A 17,025-nucleotide genomic window follows, 5' to 3' on the forward strand; every position below is an offset into this window, starting at 1 on the left:
CTCACCTTTCGGCAGCTTCCCTAAACCTTCGAGCCCAATTTTCTTCTTCCCCTTCTGAGATCTGGACCCGCGATGTACAACCGCCCAATCATTGCGTCCCCAAATTGTTCTTCAACAACTGATTGACAACCTGACGTGCTGAAGAAACGATACGTCATATTCTGCAATCATTTAGCCTTTGCGCCGGCGCCGGACTGATCCGCAATGTTGCGCTTATCAGGCGTTGAGGCTTTTTTATATGCCTGTCCCGCGGGCCTCAAACTTTTCTGCTTTTTTTTTTTTTTTTTTTTTTTTTTTTTTTTTTGCTATTGCCCTGGCGTGTGTTCTGGGACTACCCCCTGGAGGACACCGGACATTCGAGTGAATTTTCGGTGTTTTTGCCTCTGGTTTACACGATATAAATCGCGCGTGGCCGTCGGGTGTATCTGACTCTGTGTGCCGGACCTCGGACCTCGCTCCGAGACTAGGAACATATTTAGGGCGGGAAAGCTTCACAGCCCAGAAGGAATAGGGAACACCGAAAAAAGTCCAAACCCCAAAGCCCAAAAGTCAGCCCTATGGCTTGGACCCCCGTGGAATCCGCGGGCTGTCACATGAACCTCATTACTGCCTATCCTTTCCGTTGTAGGGGTTGTTTGCTATGAGGGATGGATGGCCACAAGATCAAGTCATGACATATAAATGAAAGCCTTCGTATAACACTTTGACGATGCCGCACATGAGTCACTTGCAAGACCAAGACACAGTTCTGAATGGTCAAAAAGACACTGGGGATAGGGTATCTGAAAACATATATTGGGTGCGCGCCGTCGCTCTGCGCGGCTTGCAATCCTCCCACTAAAACCTCTGTCTCCCGCCTCAAAATGTGTTTGTCCTGTTTCCAACATAGCCATGTTACGCGGGTATCAAAAAAGAGTCCAGCGTCCTGGTATCGTATTCCTACACGCCCTGTCGAGTGTGTATGTGTGTGTTCCGTTCATGCTCATGCTACTTCCCGCCCCTTGAGAAACGCCGCCGGTGATGCTTTCTTCTGCTGCTGCTGGTCGCTTTCCTGTGATTAAATAAAAAAAGAGAGGGAGAGAGAGATGGCTCGCATCTCCCATGCTGCCGCCGCTCTTGTGATTAGGTATGGTGTTCATTCGTCGTCGTCGTCGTCGTCTTCTGGTTCTCCCCTTCTCCTGGCCGTGACTTCAACCGGGCGTCAATCCATAGACGACAGGGACGACCGCTCGTCGACCTCGAGCCTCTTAGCCGCGGGCTCGCTGTCGCCGTCGCTGCTGTCCTCCACGTCGTACTTTTCCTGCCACAGCTTGCGCAGCACCTGGTACAGGAACAGGTACTGCGCCTCGGCCTGCACCATGCTCCGCCTCTGCTCGCGCAGCGCGTCGACGGTCGCGTAGATGAGGTCTTCGCCCGCACCGCCGGCCCCTGCGTCGTAGTCCAGCAGCGCGCCCTCGTCGAGCTCGCGCATCAGGTGCTCCAGCGTGATGAAGGTGCCGGTGCGGCCGACGCCGGCGCTACAGTGGATGATGCGCGGCTGCGTGTCCGGGGCGGGCGCGGCGGTGTTGTACTCGCGCGAGAGGCGCATGAGGGTGAAGAAGCTGCCGAGGTCGTCGACGGCGGGGACGCCGAAGTCGGGCCACTTGGTGTAGAGCATGTGCCAGACTATCCTGTCCTCGTCCTCGTCGCCGACGCGCAGCCGCAGCTTGCGCACCTCGATGGCGCCGTTCTCGAGCGTTTCGAGGGAGTCGAAGGAGAGCGTCGCGGTCCAGCCGTCGTTCCAGCCGTCCGTCTCGTTGAGGACCCAGCCGCCGCCGTCGGCCTCCTCGTCCATGGGCAGGTAGGGGAAGCACTTTGCCTGGTTGTTCTCGAACATGCTCGTGAGCTGGACGATGACGACGGGGGAGGAGAGCTGCTCGGCGACCATGCGCCAGACGAAGTCGAGGGACGCCTGGGTCGGGCCCTGCATCGCGATGTAGCGCAGCGGCTCGAGGTCCTTGTTCGAGGGAGACGTCAGGGTGATGGTGGAGGCGTTGACATAGTCGAGCTCGTCCTCGGGGACGCGCAGCTTTATGCGGTTGTGGTTCCAGGGCTTGATGTTGAAGTAGCGGTCCTGGACGCCGCGGCTCAGGTCGGTCTGCTTGAAGGAGCCCCATTTCGAGTTCTCGTCGGCGTCGGGGGCCATGCCGGCGGCGAGGCGGTTGCGTTCCTGCCAGACAAGCTCCTGGAACTTGTTCTCCAGGTCTGTGGGCAGCCGCGACATGTCATGGTCAGCGCCTAGTCCTCGTTTTCTGGAGGGCTTCCAACGAGAAGGGCTCCGCGAGGGGCTCCTACCTGGTGTGGAGAGATCCAGGAAGGCCGGGATCTTTGGCTTGGGGGTCGAGCTCGCCCGGCTCTCCCTGTCCGACGACGCCCTGGCGGCCGCATCGTCCCTGCCCTCCTTGTTTTTTGTGGACGCCGGGGAGGAGGTGATGCCGTCGTGGGAGACGATGGCGGGCGGAGGCGAGGAGGGTAGGGAGGCGGGCGGCGGGGAGCGGACGCGCTTGCCGGAGCTGCGCAGGTGCAAGCCGCGGAAGGCAGACTTGCGCAGGCCGGGCTTCGGGGACTGTCGGCCGCTGCTGGTGACGGTGACGGTCGTGGAGGGGTAGATTTGCTGGGGCGAGGGGTGCTCCTGCTCGACGATGCCGCTGCCGTTGCGGGACAGCGGGGGTTTGACGTCGGTGGTGGAAATGGTTGGGATCTTTGGTTTCCTGCGGAATTTCGGGAGGTGGTCCATCTTGTTCGCGCGGGGTGGTTGTGGTAAGGCTGAGGATGTCACGGTGGGTGCGCGGGGTGCGCTGAGGAGGCGTGAAGCTGTTGCGACGACGGTGGGGTTTCGGTGGCTCGTCGGGTGGGAGTCGGAGGATGACCGCGAAAGCGATGAAGCTGACGGAGGGAGCGACAAAGAAGTTGGCGAGATGGTGCGAAGCACCGCCCGGCGTGAAGGGTTGCTTAAGTAGGCCGTAATGTCGTCAGAGTTTTTGGGGGCCGTGGTGGTGGTGGCAGTCGGCGGCCTGCAGGAAGCTCCTTTCTTTTTTTTTTTTGGATATAGCGTGGCGGCCCGGCGAGACGGAGAGCTGCAGCGAGGGCCAAAGTTGGGGTAGAGCGAGTCGGGCGCTTGGTGCGGCGTAGCTTAACCGTGAAGCGGGCTCGGAGTTTTGTTGGTTTGTCGGCTTCCCTTGGTATGGCGAGGGGTGCTTGTTGCCTTTTGCGAAGGCGGAAGGGAGAAGAAGATGTTTGCGCCCCGGAGGGATGAGGCAGAGAAAGAGAGGATCAACGGAGAAAAAATATGTGTCGCCGTTGGCCAGGAGGCAGACAGGCAGGCAGTGTGATGTGTGTGAATCACAAGTTCAACGACAGGACAGGCGCGCGCGAGAGGGCGGACTCGACAGATGACGAGTGGCAGGGCACTAGCTGCGTTCCTGGCGATCGGGATGAGATACGCGCATGGATAGGCCCTCGGTGGTGCTCGCTGCTGCAGAGTCGGGGGGCGTGGACGTGGGCGTGGACGTGCGGTGCAGTGGACGAGAGGGCGTGCTGCGTCCTAGTTCGTGCGTCACGAGTCGGGTTTCTTTTTTGGTTTGTGTCACTCGGGAGGCACGTGCCGTCGGCCAGGAAGGGAGTCGGGTGGTGGGATGATGGGGGAAAGGTCGTTTGATATTAGGGGAGAGCAGAGGGAGACGAGTATTGGTTTTTCTTTCTTTGGAGGAAAGGAGAGAAGGAGGGAAAAGAGAGAGAGCGAGGAAACCCTGACAGTGGAAGAGAAGAGAGACAGCGTGTGAGCGGAGGCAGCAGAAGAAGAAAGCTGTGAAAAAAAAAAAAAACCGACAGCTTGAAGAGGGTTGGTTGGCCTTGCTTCGGAAGCGGAAATTGCCACGATTAGGACGACAATACGGAGTAGAAATTTGATTATAATAATCAAAAAAAGGCGGGTATCGCAAGCTCTCTCTTTTCGGTAAAAGCTTCCCGTCCTTTTTCCCCACGAACGGGAACGTGGGCAGGCAGGGCGAGCAACGTGGAGCCTGGCTGAGCAGTGGGAGGAGCTGTGAGGTTGACGGAGGGAGAGAGACTGAAGGAGAGGGTGAGGTCCAGAGGGAAGAGTAAGGAGAGCGGCGCAAGGGGAGGCTTCCGGATGTGTGGGCGGGTGTTATCGAGACATGATCGAAGTAGGTAGTAGGAGTTAAGGGGGAGAAGACGTGAGATGATGCCAGCAGCGAGAGAGTCCAGACGTTCAGCAGGTTGGTTGGGAAGTTCCCTGGATCCTGCTTCGTTGCACGTTCTGTTTCCGGCCGAGGGGCGGACTTTGGCGATTGGGCGAGACGGCCTGGACCCGATGGGATTCGATACAATCTAGCCGTCCCTTTGGCCCTGTTCCTGCAATCTGCAAATGCGACTTTACTTTGGCCAGGGGGCTCTATTTCTCTTCCCGGCTTCCGGGCAGCTCGTCAAACCCAGGCCAGGGCAGCATTTACTCGCAGTGTTTGCCTGTCTCTCTCTCTCTGCTGCCCTGTCCAGGTGTCTTTTTTGCCTTCCGCCCGCAGCGGCTGACAGGGGCCTTCAAGGCAGTGCACGGAGGTTTTGCTGGGTTTCTAGGGGGTTAGCACCGTAGCACCTGCTTGGGGGAGGGGGGGCTAATGGCGAGGTGGGGGTATTTTTGCTTCTGGGCGACACCAGTGACCATGGCGCCAGGGGGGGCCCAGGGCGTTGCAGCCCCACTGGCCTCCTCCGCCTTGCCGCCGCGTCCCGAGGAGCTGGAAGCCCACTTCCACGGGCTGATTGGGCTTCCATGCCTCACTCACTCCTCCCCGATGCTGTGCTGCTGGTGCTGGCGTTGGTGCTGGCTGCTGCAGGGCATCGCAGGGCAGGCAGGTTGGCACCTCAGTTAAACCACCTCCCTGCAGCTCACCGTACAGCGGGAACCGTATCCCGAAACGGGGGGACTGCCCGCCCATTTTCACTCCCGCACGGCATAATCCCCGCCGTCTCATTGGCCGTTTCCACTAACTTTTCGGAAAACTTCCAGCTGAACTGCGAGGTGCGCAACCTTCACCACAAGCCAAGATTGAGAGATTGATATCTGGCCGCTCGTATCTCGGCATCTTCCCTCTCCCCAATAATTCTACCTTCAGACTTTTTTCTGCGGAAGAAAGTCAAAGAAGTTTAAGTGAACATCCTATTCAACGTCTCTCCTCTCGAGTGCGACTGTCGGACAGGCTCGGTCCAGCGCTGCCGAGTGGGTTACCTCTTCGAGGAGGCTGTGGACGAAAATCAATGCCCATCGTAGGTTCTCTCTCGCTTCTCCCCCACGGGCACGACCAAAAGTCCCCCATTCGTCCGCAACCTCGTTCGTCTGTTTTGGCGGAACCGCCAGGTTCGACGAAACTTGCCGATCGCGCGAGCGCCACACTCCTATTTCAAGATTGGTGGCGGACGGGACGGGCCCGCCGTCGCCGCCGCCTTCTGTGACCTGTCACGGCCGAGTGTTCTGTCGAAGAAAGTAAACGGAAACTGCAAAAGCCCTTTTTGGCTGTCTTCCACTCACACGGATTTGTTCTCCATGGAACAGATCATCCGCAGTATTGCGTGCGTGTTTGTTTGCCTGCAGGTCATTCGGCCATTCGCCGCGTGTGCGTGTGTGTGTGTGTGCTAAGTTTAGATACCTTGCTGTAGATGATTACCCAACACGAGCGGAATGGGAAAGGCTTGGCAAGCCTACTTACTGGAGAGGGCGGAAAGCAAACATGATGGAAGGTGACTCGTCCGCAATGTCGATGTGTTGGCCTCACATCATCAGAGACAACTTTCTCGCAACAACACGCACACACGGGCAGATCCGTCAACACGAGACCGAGATACTACCTACCTTACACATTCATCGGTACTAATTTCCCTCTTTCCCCCGTTCCAGATGACAAGCTTCTGGAATAACTCTATCGGCTGCACAAGGCATCCAAACTAGCTAAGGTCTGTTACTACCAAGCCGGCCCGCCAAGCCCGGAAAGCCACGCCATTCGCTAACGTATCGTCGTCTTCGGCAAGTCGTTGCGTTAGGCGTACGACTCGAGATGCGATCGTTCCATGTAACATACATCACGTAATGCTTGCGACTCTCTCTCTCTCTCTCTCTCTCTGTGTCTGTCGGTCGTCACAAGTTGCCTACGTTGCTACTGATACCATCGTACAGCCCTTTTTTTTACCCAGACTTTCGCCGAGAAAGCCTTTTCGGAACGAAGCGACTTTGACCGCACACCACCCCTTTCCTTCGAAAACGACGCCAAGCACAGACCAGACTTCAGATGATTCACGTTCTGCAGCATCTCGCGGACGATCTACAAAGCCCCCCACCACCACTACCATCCCACACACAAGGATACACCAGGATTCTCGAGCGAGTAAGTGAAAAGAAGGTGAGTTGAAATTTGGCCAAGCGAAAAAAGGGGCAGGCCTATTGAGGCTGATGATCCCCTTTGATAATATCTCCGACTTGTCGACGACGTCCAGCCTGCTTTACACTACCTCCGCGTCGAGTATCCCTGCCAGAAACGCCCTCCCCCCATAGCTCGTCGACCTCAGGCCTTATAGCGCTCATGTTCTTGGTCTGCGTGTAAAATTACATGGTTATATCCTTACAGTGTTCCTTCCCAGCTCCTTTAGTCGCACAGCTCCTTCTTCCCAACATCGCAGTGACGTGCCCCCCTAAGTGGTGAAACGTGTAACAGTCGGTCCGCGTTGACGTTGCTGTCGCAGAAAGGCACAAAGGCCACTTACACGCCCGAGTACACAGCCGTCACGAACCGCCCACACTCCACCCGCTGCTCCAAGCTCACCTTCCTGCCCTTGCCGTCCTCGCCCAGGCGCACCGTCTGCCGGGGCGTCAGCTGGAACCGGTGCGTCTCGCCGCCGCGGCCCATGAGCGCGTCGCCCGCGCCGCCGTCCAGCGCGCCGATGTAGCCCGGCGCGTTGAGGTTGTTGCGCTTGCCCGTGCCGAGCTGGTAGTGCTCGTTGCCGCCCCAGAAGAGCACGTCGGCGCCCCAGTTGGTGTCGTTCTCGGAGCCGCGCGCCCCGGCGCCCACGCGCGTGACGTTGTCCATCGTCGCCGACACGTGCGTGCTGCCGACCGAGATGTCGTGCAGCCGGATCGGGCACATGCGGTTCGCCTGCTCGTCGAACTCGAAGAGCGAGGAGAGCGCCTTGACCTTGGCCGGGCCCGGCGTGACGTGCGTCCACTTGCCCGTGCCGAGGGAGCCGTACACGCCCTGGCCGCAGGCCCAGAGGTCGGCTGCGATGCGGGGCATGCGGCGCGCCGGGGCGAGGTCGCCGGTGGTGGCGGCGGTCTGGATGCCGCCTGATTCCGCGGCGTCGACGGTGAAGAAGGTGTTCATGCCGCCGGCGGCGACGGAGGTGATCTTGGGGATCAGGCCGCTGTTGGCGTAGAGCTTGGCGGTGGGCAGGAGGGAGGGCACGTCGATCCTCTGGTAGATGGCCTCTGCGGGCAGTCCGAGCTGGCCGTAGGTGTTGTCGCCAAAGGTGAAGAGCTTGCCGTCCTTGTCCAGGGCCGCGGAGTGGAGGTCGCCGGCGGCGATCTTGGCGATCTTGAACCCGGAGAGCCCGGTGATTTCGTGCGCCTGGTCGTAGGGGCCGGCGGGGCGGGATGTCCAGCTGAGGCCGGGGATGCCCATCTGGCCGTTGGACGGGAACTCGGAGGTGCTGGCGGCGGCGGAGAAGACACGTCCCTTGGACGTCAGTAGCAGGCAGTGCTGCAGACCGCTCTTGACGTCGATGACCTTTTCACCGCGGCTGAGCGACTTTGGCGTCAGGATTCTGAAGTTGACGGTCTCGGGGCCGCTGGAACTCCAGAAGGGGATCCAGGACGACGACTTTGACTGAGGCTCCAACTTGGCGCCGGACTCTTGGTCATTGCGGGCCGCCGGGAGTGAGTATACCGATCCGTTTGATGAGAGAGCGATGATGCGGTCGCTGGAAACTGTAATCTTGGAAATGTCCTTGCCCTTGAGCGTCTCGACAGGTGACGGGTCCGTCTTTGAAAAGCCCAATCCCCACTGCACAATGTCGCCCTTTTCCGTCACGGCAGCGCCGAAATCCTGCGTCAGCTTGAGATCCCTCAACAGCTTCCCGTCAAAGTAAGGAATCCTCCGCGGGAGCTTGACGACGCTCTCCTTGGCCTTGGGGTCGATGACCTTGCCCACGTTGGAGCCCCAGGCATAGACGCCGGGGTTCTCCCAGCTTTTCTTAACCTGCAAGTGCTGAGAGCTGATGAGGTCGCGGTTCTCCTCCTTGGACCCGGACTGAGACTGCTTCCTCGACTTCTCAAACTCGATCTCTGCTTGCTGGTACTTTGGCTTGCGGGCGTCGGCGTCCTTGCTCTCGCCACTGAGCAGCTGCTTGATGGGGCCGTTCATCGAGTCGTCCAGGTAGTAGAGACCACCACCGACTCCCGCCGTGAGAGCCAATGGGACGAGCTTCCCGAGTAGAGACTTCTGGCCCGGACGGCGAGGGCCTCCGCTGGCATGGCGACGCCATTGCTGGCGTGCGGCGGCGGAAGAGCATCTCTGCGCTGTAAGAGACGCGCGGGCGTGGGTGACGGTTCTGCAAGCCTTCATCGTGAGGCTCCCAGGATGAATCAGATTAAAAGATGGTGTAAGTAAGGGATCGGATTGTATCGCAATAGGTGCATTGAGACAGCCAGAGGAACACCGCAGAGTGAGGTGCGGCCGGGAGGTCGCTGACAGGTCGTGAGGTCATCCACGAAAACTAAAAGTTCGATTCGCCAGCACTAAATCTAGACCTTGGACCCCTGGCAGCCCGTGCAGGGACCGTGCGCCCCGCAGCGGATGGAACATGCGGGCCCCACCACGAAAAGCCATCGCAGCTGGGGCCAATGATTTTCCGCCCAGTTTATGGCAGGGACCTCCACTACGGGCACCTGAAGCTGAGGTGAGGTGAGCTGGCAGCAGCACCACACCGAACCGGACAGCTGTGCTGCAAAAGGTGGGAACGTCAACCGGCGCCAGACCGGACACGGACAGCTTGCCCCGATCACCACCCCCGAAGCTTCCCTCCACCGTCCCGAGCAGCCAGTCCACCATGTACGACGACTCCTGGTACAGCTTCGTGCCCGACGTGGCCAAGAAGGCTGCCTCTGCCGCGCAAGGGTCTGGCCACCGTCGCAAGGAGTCGCTCCTGCAGCAGCCCAACGTAAGCCCGCGATGCTTCCACCCCACCTCGCTCTGGACAGCTTTCTAACAGTAGCTTGGGTCGCAGGGCATCGCACAAGCGTCAGATACCCCCGAAGCTCTTGACGAGATCTTTGAAGAGATCGAAGACACAAACAAGCCCCCGGAGGCCACGGTTCTGCGCCGCGCCAAGTCGTATTCCGACTTCTACCATGTCGTTCGAGCTCAATTGGCCAAAGACGAGCAGAAGAAGAGGAGGAAGCGGAGGAAGGACAAGAATTGGGATGCCCTGGACGTCGCGGCGCAGGTCAATGACCCCAGTCTGAGTCGCAGGCCAGTGCTGGACCACTGTGACGAGCAGCTTCTCGAAGCCAGCCAGCAGGAATACTTGTGCGTTCGGCATCCTCACTCTTTGGGAAGGTCGTTAACAGAGAACAGGCTGTACAAAGACCAATTGACGCTGACCGAACGACACCTCGATGCTCTCATTGACGACACGAACGCTGCCCTAAAGCTGCTAACGACGCTCTCCAATTCGTTCCAGTCTGTGGAAGCCCAGACTTCGTCGTTCCAGTCCCAATGCGAGGAACTGCTGTCTGAGCAGCAGAGACTCGAGAAGCTTGCGGACGAGGTCGGCACCGATATCCACTTCTATCTGTATCTCGACAACGTCACAAGACGCCTCAACGCGCCTGGTGCGGGCCGTTTGGTAGATGACGACTCCTTTGGCGAGGTCCTGAGGAACTTGGATTCCTGCATAAACTTCATGTCTAAACATGTACGATCCCCTCGTGTCTCATCTACCACTGTGTCTAACCTTAGATATCAGACAACCTACCGTGATGCTGAATCTTACCTTGCGCGCTACGAGTCTCTGCTCACCAAGGCGCTGCATCTGCTCGAGGTCGGCTTCACGAACCGACTTGACAGCATCTCATCCGAGATCGCAGGTCAAATCGCAGCGACAAAGTCGGAAGCGACGCGGCATGCGATCGCCTACGGCCGCTTCCAAGACATGATTCTCGACTCGTACTCGTTGATCCCGAACATCCACAAAGTCGTCAACAGCGTGTACGACGAATACGGTCTTCCCATCGCTGGTGTCGCCAAGGAGATATACTCCAATACCGTCAGCAACCTCTTCCAGTCATATCTCGCCGTTCGCGATCGCGACTTGAAGCCCATGATGCAGCACGACGTGGACGAGTTTAAGAAGGAGATCAAGGACCTGTCTGTGGAGACAGCGTCGAGAAACTACATCAAGCAAACGTTCGAACGCGCCTTCAACGAGTCTAACCTATTTGCCAAAATCTTTGGCCTGGATCTCCAATGGAGCTCAGAACTCGAGTCTGCCTACATGGTTCTCAAGTCAAACAACAGGTCACTCGTTAACCCGGCCAACATCGTGCACCTGGCTACAAACCTGCAATCCGCCCTGCAATCCGCTGACCTTGACACGATCTGCAGTGTCGTCGGCTGGTTGACGAATGAGTACCTGGTTCTCGACTACGATGAAGAGGAGTCTCCTTTTGCTCGTCAGTGCCGAGAACTCAGTGCTAGGCTGTTGACGGAGCACCTGTGGGTCTTCACAGACAACTCTTTCGAGGCGGAGATTACCAAGACTGTTACCAAGGCCGTGGTGAAAGACGACGCACTCACGATCGGGCCCGTTATTAATGGCCTGTCTACGTCCAACGCGTACCCCACGGTGAAACAGGCATTGACGCTGCTGTCCATGTATGATCAAGCCATGCCGAAAGAACGAAGCGTAAGTCATACCGTCCCGATCCACTCGAACCACACAGACTAACACCGTCAACAGCAAAAGAACAGCCAAGTCGTCTTCAAAATTGTCCGCGAAACGATTCAAATTCTGCAACGCGCCGAAGCACGCATCAAGTCCATCAAAGCTGGCACCGACGCCGACCTGTTCATGGTCAAGAACCTCCTCATCATCAAGAACGAACTTGTGTCTCTCGAGATTGGTGACATCCGCAGCGACGCCGCCGCCATGCAGCACTTTGGCCATATTTGGGACCACCTAAGCCCTCAGAACTGGGTCGGTCTTGTCAGCAACATCATCAGCATCGGCTCGCTCTGGTCGCGCGGTGGCACGCAGCAGCCGTCGGTCACGGCGAAGACGTTGACGGTGGAGGATATGAGCGAGCAGCTTGACGAGCTGCTGAGGCAATCGATCGTCGCTTTCACTCAGCGTTGGGGCAAGCTGATGAATGATGCGAGAGAAAGAAAGGTGGGGGTGAAGCCCATTGGCAAGGTCGAGAAGGAGCTGGACGAGGTGCTGCAAAGGGCATTCAGTAACCAACCTGAGGTCATTGGGAAGCTCAAGGAGGCTATCCAGATTAATGCCCAGGCGCAGGAGGCGGCGAACGGGGAGAAGAAGGGCATCAGGCGGTACTAGATATTGGACATTTCAGCGGAAGCCAAACAGCATCGCGATTAATATTCCGACTATACTGGTGCATAGCTTAGCATGATATCAACGATACTTGTTTCTTATTGTTATATGTCTTTCACAGATGGCCCGCCTGTCTGAATTCGATGATAATCTGAATTGATAGATAGGAAGTTATTACACACGATCACATCTGACAACAAAATTTCAGTATACGTTGCGTCGACGAAACTCACTCTATTGTGCTCGCAACTGTCGGGAACGCAGCTGAGTCATCAAGTTGAGGACCACAATGAGCCAAACGGTAGCACGCCATTCGCGCCTTGGATGCATGCCCCACACCAGCTCTCTGGGGAACCGGCAGCTGATAAATAAATCTCACCTAAACCTGAAGCTACTCAAGCTCAGGGTCCTTCAACCAACAACCACCATTTCGCCTCTCGGTCAATTGAAGCCGCCGTGCTCTCGCTGCAGTTCTGCCAGCTAGTCTCGCATCCAGTCGCGAACACAAGACTTTTCATTAAGTCTCTGTCGCAAAAAGAGCCGAGGGAGGCCCCGATAAGCGATTGGGCGCGGGGTTAGATCCAGACCGAGAACACACAATGGCGGACGCGGCAGTCGACCCCGAGATCGCTGGCGGCGGAGCGCTGCAGACGGCCAAGGATCTCTTTGCCGGTGCAGCTGGTGGTATTGCGCAGGTCCTCCTGGGTGAGTTGCTCTGTATTAGGCTCATTTTGTGTCTTATCGTCGAGGCAATCCAAACGGAGAGAGCATGAGTTTGTGTTTCCCGAGTTGAAGCTTCGGCACGGGGCCGACTTCGGAAGAACATCCGAACTCTACGACATCTCACTCCCACCACCGATATTCTCATGATATCTCATCTCAATGAGCCCAATTGATCGGTACAATGAATTGGCATACTAACCGTACTCAGGCCAGCCCTTTGATATTGTCAAGGTCCGCCTCCAGACCTCCACAACCGCAACAACAGCCGTCGACGCCGCCACCCAGATCTACAAGAACGAAGGGCCCCTCGCCTTCTACAAGGGCACCCTCACGCCGCTCCTCGGCATCGGCGCCTGCGTCTCCATCCAGTTCGGTGCCTTCCACCAGGCGCGCCGCTACTTCGAGGCCGCCAACTCCGCCAAGGTCGGCAGTCCCGCGCTCTCGTACGGCCAGTACTACGCCGCGGGCGCCTTCGCGGGCGTCGCCAACTCGGTCATCTCGGGCCCTATCGAGCACGTACGCATCCGCCTGCAGACGCAGCCGCACGGCGCGGCGCGGCTGTACTCTGGCCCGCTCGACTGCGTGCGCAAGCTGTCGGCGCACGGCGGCGTGCTCAAGGGCCTGTACCGCGGCGAGGCGGTGACGATCTGGCGCGAGGCGCAGGCGTACGGCGTGTGGTTCCTCGCGTTCGAGTGGATGATGAACGCGGACGCGGCGCGTAACAAGGTCGACCGCAAGGAGATCCCCAGCTACAAGGTCGCGTGGTACGGAGGCCTCGCCGGCGAGGCGCTGTGGCTCGGCAGCTACCCGTTCGACGTCGTCAAGAGCAAGATGCAGACGGACGGCTTCGGCGCCGAGCAGAGGTACAAGACGATGCGCGACTGCTTCGCGCAGACGTACCGCGGCGAGGGGCTGAGGGGGTTCTGGAGGGGTATCGTGCCGACTCTGCTGAGGGCCATGCCTGTGAGCGCTGGTACCTTTGCGGTTGTCGAGATGACCATGAGAGCTATCAACTAGAGGGCCTGAGATGTGGGTTGTGTTCGGATGATAAGGTTTTGGAAAAGGCGGGCGACTGTCTAGGCGGAGCATATATCTGACAGGATCTTGGGTAGAGCAATATAGAGGATCTTCTGGATTACTGGCAACCTAACTTGAAACTTTCTCTGTCTGGTTAAGACGTCGGGATGACACGAACTGAAAGCTTCTCAATGTCTCATGGAGCCCGTCTTACTGTCGAAGCGCATCCAAGCCTCCAAGGAGTAACAAGGGAAACCATCGGTCAGAGAGCGGCGATGAAGCTTGGCTGAGTCATAGACAGCCCCGAATGGGATCATTTGTGCAGTTCCACGCCAAAGTCGATATGGAGCTGGTATAAATTGGGTCTACAGCTCATGTTATAGACGTTATTGGCAAGAATGGAACACGGGTGTATTTTCTGTAATGCGCAGACACTTTTTCTACAAGGTTACCGTGTCGTCGTAATCAGGGCAATCGAAAACCGAAAGCAAGTTGTGATAGTGGTAGCATGCGATGCAGGAGACTATTCCCCATTGTCCGCCAACTTCTTGACTTGATACACTTCGAATACTGGAGTTGCTGATACCAAAGGGGGCTTCAGAGAGCCTTTGCTTCGTGAAAAGGATTCGCGCTGGTGGCTGCCGCACCCACAGGGGAATGTGCACACAGCACTCCGGAATCAACCAGCGAATTCTCCAAGCGTATGACGCCCTAAATTTCCGCGTTGACTGTTACATTACGAATCATGTCCATTCAATTTATGCTGTACTGACTATCCGAAACACGTGTATTCTGCTCAGAAGAGGCAGCGGTGGGATTATAAAACTGAGCCCCATTTGTACACAACTTGCCAGCAAACCAATGGGCAAAGACTCCCGAGACCACTGGCATCTTGTCAGCAGAGGTGATTCTACCTTAGGACAAGAGGCCTTGGAGAGTCCCAAATACTCGCATTTATGTCTTTCAACTCTCAACTAAGCTTCCGACGCCTGTCATCCCTAGTTGTGCTGTATCCAGGCGTGAATCATTGAGACCTGGTGAGCAGAGATGTTGCCGTGGGAGGGAGTTCACACTTATAGTCAGATGGCAAATTTCATATGACAAAGTCTTAGTTGACAGATACCTTGTACACTGAGAGGTGACAACAAAAAAATGTTTCGTTCCGTCTGTTGGCTGAAAGTCTCGCGCCACATCCTGGGGAAATATAACTACTCACAAGACCGAGAACTCATGAAACCCCATGGTGGAACAGCTTACGAACGATTTGGCATCATCGGATCCAGGAAAATGTCTTAGAACAACCCTGATGCCGTAATTTATTGCTTTGCTTTAAAAGTCGAATAAGAGCCAATGGCAGAATGTGTGTTGTCATTACAGAGAGACAGAGAGAGAGAGATTTGCTACCTACGTGATAAGGCAGGCTTGTCAGACCTTTTGCTGAAACGATTGTTGGCTGAGTACTCTATGCGCAGTTCCCCGGATCCGTCCCGTGGGCCTGCTGCTCCTGCTGTATTCTGAACTTCGCCTGGCTAGGACAGACAGCAATGATTTCGTATAGGAGAGAAGTTTTAGGACTCTTGTCAGACTTTCTCGGCAAGAAGTGCATGAGAACAACATCCAGTTTTGACGGATTAATGCGTGTGGCGACATTCATGATTCACTTGCTTGTTCTTTCTAATCAGCCCTCCAGGCGTTTGAGGTGCAGCAGCAAAGCGTGATGTGTGAAACTATTCTCTGTCGTCCATCAATTCCATGAGATGGCTCCGCTGCCTACCTTGCCTCTGTATCCGCTAAAAAGCGCAAAGTCGCCATCGCCAACGTCGACAATGCCCCCGAGACGCCTTCCAAGAAGCCGAACAACGCGGCCGATATGTTCAACAGCCCCACCGCGTCTAACGCTTCTCAAGGCTCCAACACCCTTCAGACCGCGGTCCAGGGAAATTGACTGGCCAAATAGCGCTGTGACATTCGAAATTACTTAGTCCGTCCTCGCCGTTCTCTCCAGAACTTAGTTGCCTCTAGAACTTCAGGGCAGCCCTGCACCAGCCAACCCCATTTTCCTAAAAATGCAGTACTTATCTCCCAGCCCTTGACATCCCAAGCCTCTCCCCAGACAGCAAAAGGCGCCACCGCATCATCTGCATCCTCGACTCTCATCATATCGCCACATAACTCTTCCTTATTGATTATACCCGCTTCGATTCCTCGAAGAATATTATCTCTCATGACAGGAATTGGGAAAAGATCGATCCAGGGATGGTGCTGAATAGTTGTTTGCAGCGCAGTTGGGCGAAGCCCATCTGGCACGGATAACAACAAGGTGGCGGCGTCTTGGGGTCTCGGACCCTGTAAGTTGAATGGAGAAATGCATTCATCGTGATACATCTTCTCGAACGGAAAGTTCAGTTTCAGGGCGTTGATAGCCAACGCGTTGATGACATTGAGACGCGCGAGTATGGGTAGGTTACTGGGCCTCGGTCCGTTGATGCTACAGTTTACGATGACTGATCGCACAAACTCAGCTGCCTTCTCGTGGGATTTAGGACAGTGTAAGAGGATGTAGTTGAGTGGCCAATCGTGGCGGGCATTGCGCACATTAGAATGGCCACGCTTTGAGTCGTAGTCTCGTTCAGTGCGGCCATCAGACATTGTCCTGTCTTTGGCTATAAGCCAAGACTCGGGAATGTCGTTTGAGGCAGCGGCCGCACACCGCTCCAGATGTCTCTTTTTCCCTGCTCCTTATCAACATCTGGGCGTGGAAGGGGGACATGGTATAGGCGAAGACTAACGATGCGCCCTCTGATTCGAGCGATTTTGTCGCCTCCTTCTCTCAGTAGAACTGGCCACTACCGTCCAATTTTCTTTCCACTCACCCCCAGCTTCAGACAGATGAGCCATTGTCGCAGCAACCCTGGCGAAATGGTACTTCAACCGCAATGTAAAAGAGTCGAGAGTACTTGTAGCAAGTAGTGAAGGAGAAAAGAGAACGGGAGAGGGCCGCATAGAGAATATCAAACAGTAAGTATTCGTGATAGAGTTGCCATAACATCCGCACACGGGCGATACGGGGAGACGTGCCAAGCCGGGAAGCCGAAAATATTCCACTATGGTATACGGATAGTTCGCAAGTCCGTGCTGCAGGTTGATGACACCCCTGCTAGTCCGAACCCTCATCATATCTCGGAAGAGCTCCACTGTGTGGCATGGCACGTTGGGCTTACGCAAAATAGAGATCTGTTTCGGTACATTACTCACTCCTAGGCATCTCAAGAGCTTCTGCAACATGCTTGCTCCGCCGAGGCAAGACGTAGTCCGTAGTTGGGTGGGAAGACATCATGGTCAAGTATCTCCGTAATGTGGGATCCTGCTAGCGAGAGGACCACCGTCGTTTCCGACTTGGATAGTACGTAGAGCGTCTGAATATAAATTCCTCAAGCGTCCTTCACAGACCATCATGGCTCTCTATCATCAACACCCCTCAATCTCTTCGACAGTATGACGGAAACCAAGCGAACTGTCCTCATCACCGGGGGCACTTCTGGCCTTGGGTACCATGCCGCAACCAGCCTTGCCCGCCAACTCCCAGACGGCACCATCATAATTGCATCTCGAAGCGATTCGAACTCGTCAGCCGCT

At 56.4% G+C, this 17,025-nt stretch overlaps 5 protein-coding genes across 5 annotated transcripts; 2 read left to right on the forward strand and 3 right to left on the reverse strand.

Moving 5' to 3' along the window:
• Positions 1–1,201: 1,201 nt before the first annotated feature.
• PTPRO (Receptor-type tyrosine-protein phosphatase O) lies at positions 1,202–2,776 on the reverse strand (the record flags this gene model as incomplete). The annotated part of the gene is made up of 1 exon (XM_037321639.1): positions 1,202–2,776. The coding sequence occupies one exon, from the start codon at positions 2,774–2,776 to the stop codon at positions 1,202–1,204; it is 1,575 nt and encodes a 524-aa protein (XP_037179207.1).
• Positions 2,777–6,803: 4,027 nt separating this feature from the next.
• On the reverse strand, positions 6,804–8,660 carry CGCA056_v006389 (Protein FMP25; the record flags this gene model as incomplete). Its single annotated transcript, XM_037321640.1, has 1 exon — positions 6,804–8,660. One exon carries the CDS (start codon positions 8,658–8,660, stop codon positions 6,804–6,806), a length of 1,857 nt encoding a protein of 618 aa, XP_037179208.1.
• Positions 8,661–9,144: 484 nt separating this feature from the next.
• Positions 9,145–11,652, forward strand: Cog3 (Conserved oligomeric Golgi complex subunit 3; the record flags this gene model as incomplete). Its single annotated transcript, XM_037321641.1, has 5 exons — positions 9,145–9,255; positions 9,322–9,623; positions 9,672–10,011; positions 10,063–11,001; positions 11,056–11,652. 5 exons carry the CDS (start codon positions 9,145–9,147, stop codon positions 11,650–11,652), a joined length of 2,289 nt encoding a protein of 762 aa, XP_037180082.1.
• Positions 11,653–12,248: 596 nt separating this feature from the next.
• Positions 12,249–13,389, forward strand: CGCA056_v006391 (putative mitochondrial carrier; the record flags this gene model as incomplete). Its single annotated transcript, XM_037321642.1, has 2 exons — positions 12,249–12,354; positions 12,581–13,389. The coding sequence occupies 2 exons, from the start codon at positions 12,249–12,251 to the stop codon at positions 13,387–13,389; spliced, it is 915 nt and encodes a 304-aa protein (XP_037180081.1).
• A 1,974-nt stretch (positions 13,390–15,363) lies between these two features.
• Positions 15,364–16,038, reverse strand: CGCA056_v006392 (uncharacterized protein; the record flags this gene model as incomplete). The annotated part of the gene is made up of 1 exon (XM_037321643.1): positions 15,364–16,038. The coding sequence occupies one exon, from the start codon at positions 16,036–16,038 to the stop codon at positions 15,364–15,366; it is 675 nt and encodes a 224-aa protein (XP_037180084.1).
• Between the last annotated feature and the right edge of the window lie 987 nt (positions 16,039–17,025).

The sequence above is a fragment of the Colletotrichum aenigma genome, assembly GCF_013390185.1.
Source record: "Colletotrichum aenigma strain Cg56 chromosome Unknown KSG_Cg56_contig04, whole genome shotgun sequence".
NCBI lineage: Eukaryota > Fungi > Ascomycota > Sordariomycetes > Glomerellales > Glomerellaceae > Colletotrichum > Colletotrichum aenigma.